At 40.4% G+C, this 9,194-nt stretch overlaps 2 protein-coding genes across 2 annotated transcripts; both read left to right on the top strand.

Moving 5' to 3' along the window:
• The first annotated feature begins 1,300 nt into the window (after nt 1–1,300).
• Nucleotides 1,301–2,767, top strand: LOC130670464 (uncharacterized). Its single transcript, XM_057473872.1, has one exon. The coding sequence runs from the start codon at nt 1,301–1,303 to the stop codon at nt 2,765–2,767; it is 1,467 nt and encodes a 488-aa protein (XP_057329855.1).
• A 57-nt stretch (nt 2,768–2,824) lies between these two features.
• On the top strand, nt 2,825–7,970 carry LOC130670463 (uncharacterized). Its single transcript, XM_057473871.1, has 2 exons — nt 2,825–4,270; nt 5,745–7,970. Exons 1-2 carry the CDS (start codon nt 2,825–2,827, stop codon nt 7,968–7,970), a joined length of 3,672 nt encoding a protein of 1,223 aa, XP_057329854.1.
• The last annotated feature ends 1,224 nt before the right edge of the window (nt 7,971–9,194 follow it).

Here is a 9,194-nt window from a genome sequence, read left to right as displayed (position 1 = left end):
CGTTCGAGTAGAGGCGCCGAGTTCCACCGGCTCTCACTCGATCCGAGGATCTCAGGCCCCGAGCCTAGTTAATGACCCACTGCCCCAGGGTATGGGACAAGGTGGCTCAGTGCTACCCGGGGATGGGTAGGAACATCCTGGACCATTGGTGCGTGAAGACGCCCAGAGGAGAGCCGGTGTTCAGGGTCACGACAATTTACCGGGACGTGATGATGTACCAGATCCTACTTGATGTAGTCATCCCGATGAAAGCTTAGGATTTTTTTTCTCACCATGGTTTCTTCCCGCACCCTTTGAATGTTGGTTTTGGTGGGTTTGCATATGTGCTTATCCAAATTGCGCATGCGCTCATTCTAATATCATGGTGGTAGGGGAAAGAACTTGTTAAGAACAACGTGCATGTGTTGTCCTCGAACGTACTTCTTTCCAAACTTTCAAATAGATGTTTTTATAAAATGCATAAAACGGTTGTTCTCACGGTATGGTCGGGAAATTTCTAAATAATGTTTAAACATTTGGCGACTAAATCTTTTCCTGTCATAAAGCAATAAATTGAGTGCCTACAGTTATATTACTCCGACCTTCAACTTATCCCCCTTTTGACCATTTTACCACTTATCCTGAGACGTAGTTCTATCCATGAGTTTTTGAGAAAACTTTGACGTCATCTAACGTTTCCTTATCGCCACTATACCAAATTGCTCCCCACCTACTACGAGGACAACCCTTATACCTAAGCTTGTAAAATTGTACTGACACTTACAAATTGAACCGCAGAGAGTACAGGACTGTACCTGACCTGTCTCTCTAAATTTTGTATACCGTTAACATAGAATACAGTAATTGTTATAATTTAACCCAGTCTATTTATCCACAAAAACACCTAACTTGCTTAATAACAAATTAGGATTCGACAATAAAATACGTTGTGCAAATTTTTGTGTAACGTGTTTTAGAGCCGAAACATATGGTCTTTCGAGCCGGATTAGTAAATTCACGGAGTGTCAAGTGAACTTTAGTGCGTTTACTAATAAAATAAAAAAAAAAAATAGACAATTTGAGTAAACTAGAAGGTCGCGACAAGTGAGTGTAATTGTGTAAAAACTAATCCAACATCATCAACCAACCAGAGTTACGTCTGAGGGCTCATCCACGACGTGAATACAGCGGAAATCCAGTCAATCTACTAGCTCACATAAGGTAAGTCGTTAGTATATTGTCGCCAGCTCCCATATAACTATTCATACAAATCTTCACCTACCTACATTTACCTATTAATTACCGTCGCGCAATAGTTACAATGGTATTGACCGAGGAACAAACCGAGCGCTTAACTGAATTGAAACGAAGTCGTGGATCTATTAAACGTCAAATTACCAAGCTTACCAAAACAGTCGATGAATTTATAGCTGTTGATCCAGCTGAACGCGACTTTGACTATCTGCTTGCATGTCTAAATAATGTTAATAAACATTGGGATAAATTCGACAGCATCCAATTTGAGATCGAAGAATTAGAACCGGAAGATACACAAAAGGCTGACGAGATTCAAGATGAATATTGTCGTGTACTTGCACGGGTTAATAAACTTAAAAAGGAAATAGAATCAACGACATCACAGACGGGTGCTGCATCTGTTACTCATGACCACTGTCCGACACCCACCCCGTCCTCATTGGCCGCCGGTGCAAACGAAATAAAACTACCTGAAATACCGTTACCGACCTTTGACGTATCGTATGAAGGCTGGTCATCATTTATTGACCTATTTACCGCGATTATAGACGACAATGCAACTATGTCTGACGCTCGCAAACTACAGTACTTGAGATTGGCTGTCCAAGGTAAGGCCCGCCAGATAATTCAATCATTAGGAACTACTGGTCAGAATTATAAGACGGCCTTAGAACTTCTGAAAAATAAATACGATTGCACCAGAAAAATAATCAGAAGACATTGGGGCTTACTACGAGATTTGCCGCGGTTGGCCAAGGACACACCAGAAGGTCTCGGTGACCTTGTCGACAACATACGTCAAAATCTACGCGCTTTGGAAAATCTAAAACAACCGGTTAAGAATTGGGATACTCCACTGATTGACTTAATACTATCCAAAATCAGTTCTGAAACCGCGTGGCAGTGGGAATTGACCTTGAAAGGTACAAGCATGCCTCAATATACGGATTTACTGGAATTTTTAGAAAAGCGAGCAAGTTGCGCTGATATACCGAAGATCAAGCCACCTACACAGCCTAACAATAATAACCACCACAACAATAATAATCATTATAACAGAAATGCTGCTCAGAAGTCTGCACACGTCAATGGACAAGGGAAGGAACAGAGACAAACTTTTGTTATCAATCAATATGTACCGTGCCCACTATGTAACGAGACTCATAGTGTACGCAAATGTGCCTCGTTTCTGGCTATGAATCCTCAAGAACGAGAAAAAGTTATCACCAAATCTTCACTGTGCTTTAACTGTCTAAGCCCTACTCATAAAGCTAGAGACTGCAATTCAAATAACTGTTTTAAGTGTAATAAACGTCATCATACCCTCCTACACAAGCCTACTGATGAGAATGATAAAGACGCAGGTAACTGGAACCCAAGACCCAATACAAGGGCCGCAATACGAAGTAACAACTACCCAACGCAAGCCAGTCAAGTACCTGAGACACCGACAAACCGACCCATGGCTTACGTCATTAACCGACCTACCAGTGATTTAATAATAACCGCTACACTGCATGTACTGAACTAAAACAAGGAACCTCAGAAATGCCGTACGCTTGTAGATACGTGTTCTACTACTAACTTCATGACCGAACGTCTAGCCTCATTATTAAATCTACCAAAACGCAAGTATGCAGTACCAATCGGCGTTCTAGACTCTCTAAACACTACTTCTAAACACATGATTACAGCAACTATCCGTTCATCGGATGGACATTTTGAACGTACACTGCAATTTTTAACCGTACCGCAAATTGCAGGTCTAGTACCCAACCAAACAATTGATCGTGGATCAATGAAAATACCAAGGAATCTAAAGCTAGCTGATCCGCACTTCCATAGGCCAGCAGCGATAAATATGCTTTTAGGCTCAGGTATAAGTTTATCTATTCTATGCGTCGGTCAAATAAATCTATCTACCTCAACCGAAAATCTTTATCTACAGAAGACCAGGCTAGGATGGGTCGTAGGAGGTCAAGCACCTGCATCAAATTTAAAACAAATAGAACATTGTCACGTTTCTAATGAAATTAATTTGGAAAAATTCTGGGAAATTGAGCAAGACACAGCAGACCAAACGCAGACCTCAGAAGAAATTGAGTGCGAAAAACATTACAGGTCACATGTAACTCGTGACAGCAATGGACGCTACGTTGTAGCACTACCGTTCAACGACAAGATCAAATTACTCGGAGAATCAAGGAGCCGAGCTATCAAGAGATTTATAAATCTGGAAAACAAACTATTAAAAAATTCTGAATTGCGAGAGGCTTACCACGCAACTATTCAAGAGTATATTGACCTGGGACACATGACTGAGCTCGTGAAGATACCCAGCGACGAGGGTTACTACCTGCCACATCATGCAGTAGTTGAGGAGAGTAGTACTACAACAAAGTTACGTGTAGTATTTGACGGATCAGCCAAAACCAGTACTGGCTGGTCATTAAATGACGCATTACCAATAGGACCTACACGCCACACTGACTTGACATCACTATGGATCAGATTCAGAATATACGAGGTAGTTTTCACCGCTGACACTGAAAAGATGTTTCGACAAATTATTATACGACCAGAAGATCGAAAATATCAACGCATAATCTGGAGAAACAAGGAAGGCAAATTGACAACAATGGTGATAAATGTACTGATCTTTGGTGGAAGAACGTCACCCTTTATCGCGTCACGCACATTTGCGCAGTTGGCCGAGGATGAAGGTCACCGCTACCCTCTAGCAGCAACAATCATCACCAAAGAAACTTACGTTGACGACACCGCCACCGGAGCGGATACTCTTGAAGAAGCGAGAGAGAAACGAAACCAACTGATAGCATTGCTTAAATTAGGATGTTTTAATATACGCCAATGGGCCTCAAACGTACCAGAGCTGTTGGAAGATTTACCTAAGGAAAGCATAAACTCTAAATTTCAATTAGGTGAGTCAGTGACACTGAAGACGCTGGGAATATATTGGAATGCTAACGAAGATACGATAGTATATACGGTCAAACTACCTGAACCTACCAAGGTACTTTGCAAGCGGACAGTCTTATCTCAGATTGTCCAGATATTTGATCCACTGGGACTGTTGGGACCAGTCATATGTTATGCTAAAATATATATGTGTTATGTCCAAATAATTTTTTTTTTATTTTAATAATTATTTAAAATAATTATTACTGAGCTCCTCTTTGAAAAGCGCGCGAAAACGCAGCGTCAGCTTTTTCACCTTTTATGCGGCAAAGAATAGTGGGAAGACACCTGCAATAAGTTTAACGAATAAATAATAAACTGTCGTCACTTTCCACCAATGACGATAATTAAAAATTCCCCATCAATTGTCAAAGCAAAGTTTATAAAAAGCCTGAGCACCATGGCTCAGGGCCTTCAGTTCATTTTTAACTCCTTGGTCCGCGTAAACGGCGTCGATAGCCCGTAATCTTATTGCAGAAATCTTCCGACGTGGCAATAAGTAATCGTCGCTGATTTAGGTATCCGGCTGATTAATTTCGTGTAGGATATTATTTTATCAGTTACGGTTTTCCAAATTTACTTTAAATAAATTGTAAATCGATCTAGGTATCCGGCTGATTAAGTTCGTGTAGGATATTAATTTATTCATTTACAAAAATTCAAATCAATTAAACCGTAAATCGATCTAGGTATCCGGCTGATTAAGTTCGTGTAGGATATTAATTTATTCATTTACGGTCATTATTTAATAAATTAAATTGCCAATTGAGTTAGATACTCGGCTGATAGTCAACTATCGTGTAGAGTATAGTTCTTAATTGCAATTGAAAGATCTCGAAGATCTATCCGGTTCGAGTGAATTGTGACACAAATCACGTGAATTTGTGATCTCACTTTGTGCCGAGTTCTGCGCATAAAAACCCCTTTTGGGTGTGAAAAAGGACGCATTTATAATTAAAAATCTGTTTAAAATATTCGATAAGATAAATAATCTTATAATACAAATCATATAAAAGTTGTGAAAAACTAGAGTGAACAAGTGACGTTCAGTTAAAACGTTGTAATTTAAAATACTTAATAAAAGATCAAGTTCATCACTCAAGCCGTTCGATTTTCATTCGAAAGTAGTACATAAGTTATCATCCTATCAACCCAGCCGCACCCATTCTACCAACCTTACAGGAAGGCCGAGTGAGCTGTTTAGTTCTGGAGGGATAATAGCTGACGCACTAGAAGAATTGACATCGAAAGGTAGGTGAAAGAATTATTTTTCTATCATCATAAAATACTTTTGGCTTAAACAAGAGCACCAGTCTCTTCGAAGACGTTTGGGTTCTTAATTTTCGAAAAGATCCACTATAAATAATAAATTATAGGAAGATAATTTCTTCCTCGTATTCTTTATTGTTGTCCGCACCCTCCAACCCGCTTGTCCAAAATTACTATCGCTACCAAAGGGAGAAATCCCGGATAAATAATTAAAAATTAAGCGGCGGACATAACATATGCAAAAACTGTGGACGAGACAGTTAGATTGGAATGAATCTCTACCCCTAGACCTTCATACCGAGTGGAGACAGTTTCAAACCCAACTACAAGAATTAAACCATTACACGTTTCCGCGTCACGCTCCGATCTCAGGTACTCAAGTTACTGAAATACACGGGTTTTGCGACGCAAGTGAGAAGGCCTATGGCGCCTGCTTATACCTGCGGACTATAGACAGTACCGGAGACATAAAAACTGAATTACTTTGCGCTAAGTCACGAGTCGCGCCAACAAAATCAACCACAATACCACGACTCGAACTGTGCGGAGCATCGGTGCTATCGAATTTATATGCATCGGTCGTACGGGATCTCCCAGTGCCTATTGATAAAACTATTTTTTGGACTGATTCGACTATCGTGCTGTATTGGTTAAAGTCATCGGAACCTCAACAATTAAAGCAGTTTGTATCTAATCGAGTTCTTAATATTCTAAAAAACACACGTAAGGATGATTGGTATCATGTAAGAACAAAGGATAATCCAGCCGATATTTTGTCACGCGGTTTGTTACCTACAGAATTCATACGGTCGGCGCTTTGGCGACACGGACCCACATGGCTTCAACAGACCAGCGATACCTGGCCAACTCTCGACTTACCCAAGATAAATACACCGATACCTGAACTGAAAAGGGTTCTCTGTTTTCACGCCACACCAAGGGACACAGAACTATGGAATAAATTTTCATCTATGACAAGGCTTGAGTCTATTGTCGCCTTGTGTATGCGCATGAAGATAGATAATAAAAACAAGGGTATTATAAGACTGGAAGAAATTCATAATGCTCGTAAGATTATCTTTAAATTGGCGCAATCGATAGCGTTTGCTGAAGAGATACACCGCATTCAACGCAAAATGCCTCTAAGTTCGCACAGTAAATTACTCACACTAAACCCTTTTATAGATAAAGAAGGGTTATTAAGAGTAGGTGGACGGCTACAGAACTCATCATTAGACTACTCAGAAAAACATCAGATCATTTTACCGAAGTCACATCATATTACATCGTTAATCATCCGTCGTGAGCATCTCGAACTCCTACACATGGGAGCGCAAGGCACATTGTACAATTTAAGACGACGTTACTGGATTATAGATGGTAGAAAACAAGTACGCAAGGTAATTCGACAATGTGTAACGTGCGCACGATTTAATGCACCAAAACTGGATTATTTGATGGGTGATTTACCAGCTGATCGTGTAAACTTTGCCCGACCATTCAGTAAAGTGGGCGTAGATTATTGTGGACCCTTTCTCATGAAGGAAAAGAAATTCCGCAACCGCACTCAAATAAAAATATATGTCGCTATATTTGTATGTTTAGCTGTAAAGGCAGTTCATATTGAAGTAGTCACCGATTTAACCACGGAGGCATTTTTAGCTGCGCTACAGCGCTTTATTGGGCGAAGAGGCAAATGCTCCAATATTTACTCTGACAATGGTACGAATTTTGTTGGAGCAAATAACAGTTTAAAGGAACTAAATGATCTATGGAATGACCCACAGCATAATCAGAGAGTACATGATTTTGCTACCCACAAGGGTATACGTTGGCACTTTATACCTACTCGAGCTCCGAGCTTTGGGGGACTATGGGAAGCGGCTGTAAAGTCCTTCAAACATCATTTGAAACGTGCTATCGGCACGACTTTATTTACCTACGAAGAATTTAATACTATTGTTATAAATATTGAAGCTATCCTTAACTCTCGTCCTCTTACTCCCTTATCATCTGATCCTAATGACCTGCAATCTCTAACTCCTGGACACTTTCTTATTGGCGACACACTAACGTCTTTACCTGAGCATGATTATAGAGAAATTCCAGAGAATCGTCTATCTAGATGGCAACACCTCCAGCAGATACGTCAACATTTTTGGAACCGTTGCTCCAAAGAGTATCTAAACGAACTCAACATCAGACATAAGTGGTCGACTAAGGGTCAGCCAGAGACCATAAAAATTGGGACAGTTGTCCTAATTAAAGAAGATAATCTTCCACCTCTGCAATGGCGAATGGGTCTAATAACTAACGTACATCCTGGAGCTGACGGAGTTATACGAGTCGTTACCGTAAAAACGTCAACGGGCAATGTCGAACGTTGTATTAGAAAGATAGCCCCATTGCCAGTCAATATCCATGAAGAGGATGCAGTTTCCACGTCAGAGGAACCAAGAAGTGATACTAATAATGTCGTTAATTAGTTCAAATCACCGTTGTGAAAACTCTAATAACATACAATTGCTCTTCACGTGAATTTTAATAATCTTATTTACCGGACATCATAGTGGATTAATTATTATTGTGACCATAGACTCTTTATCATTTGCATTGTTTACCTTTCAAATATTGTAATTATAAAGTGTTGATCATAACTGCTCAACGGGGGGAGTATGTTAAGAACAACGTGCATGTGTTGTCCTTGAACGTACTTCTTTCCAAACTTTCAAATAGATGTTTTTATAAAATGCATAAAACGGTTGTTCTCACGGTATGGTCGGGAAATTTCTAAATAATGTTTAAACATTTGGCGACTAAATCTTTTCCTGTCATAAAGCAATAAATTGAGTGCCTACAGTTATATTACTCCGACCTTCAACCTATCCCCCTTTTGACCATTTTACCACTTATCCTGAGACGTAGTTCTATCCATGAGTTTTTGAGAAAACTTTGACGTCATCTAACGTTTCCTTATCGCCACTATACCAAATTGCTCCCCACCTACTACGAGGACAACCCTTATACCTAAGCTTGTAAAATTGTACTGACACTTACAAATTGAACCGCAGAGAGTACAGGACTGTACCTGACCTGTCTCTCTAAATTTTGTATACCGTTAACATAGAATACAGTAATTGTTATAATTTAACCCAGTCTATTTATCCACAAAAACACCTAACTTGCTTAATAACAAATTAGGATTCGACAATAAAATACGTTGTGCAAATTTTTGTGTAACGTGTTTTAGAGCCGAAACAGAACTGGTGGGAAAAAAATCCCAAGTTTTCATCGGGACAACTATAGACTCCGATCACGAGCCCGTGGCATACCGAGAAAGATACCTGTCGGCTTCCGAGGTCCTCGTCGCCTTAAAAAGATGGAACCTCACGTTCGGGGGAACCAAGGGCGAGGACGTCGAGAATTTTATTAAGCGTATCGAGGAAGGGCGGAGACTGTTACCCATCCGGGATGCAGATCTTCTCCGAGCACTCCCGTTTGCTTTCACTGGGCCTGCATTAATGTGGTATCGGGCCCATGTGAGATATTTTGCGACCTGGGCAGCAAGAAAAATTGCTCTGCATCAGCGTTTTGCAGACCCGGATTACCAGATAGCACTGCGACTGGAGATCACTAATCGCACACAGGATGAAAATGAACCTGTGGGCGACTTTATCGCGTGCATGTGTGGTCTCTTTGCCCGGACCAAC

This window comes from Microplitis mediator, chromosome 6, assembly GCF_029852145.1.
Source record: "Microplitis mediator isolate UGA2020A chromosome 6, iyMicMedi2.1, whole genome shotgun sequence".
In the NCBI taxonomy this organism is placed as follows: Eukaryota; Metazoa; Arthropoda; class Insecta; order Hymenoptera; family Braconidae; genus Microplitis; species Microplitis mediator.
The sequence above is the reverse complement of the archived record's forward strand: the minus strand, read 5'-3'. Positions and strand labels throughout refer to the sequence as shown.

What these genes read in the sequence shown, in the direction of transcription:
- LOC130670464 (XM_057473872.1), top strand. Translation starts at nt 1,301, where the DNA reads ATGGTATTGACCGAGGAACAAACCGAGCGCTTAACTGAATTGAAACGA.
- LOC130670463 (XM_057473871.1), top strand. Translation starts at nt 2,825, where the DNA reads ATGACCGAACGTCTAGCCTCATTATTAAATCTACCAAAACGCAAGTAT. An exon ending in AACTACCTGAACCTACCAAG is followed by an intron (nt 4,271 to 5,744) that starts GTACTTTGCAAG and finishes TGGACGAGACAG; the next exon opens with TTAGATTGGAATGAATCTCT.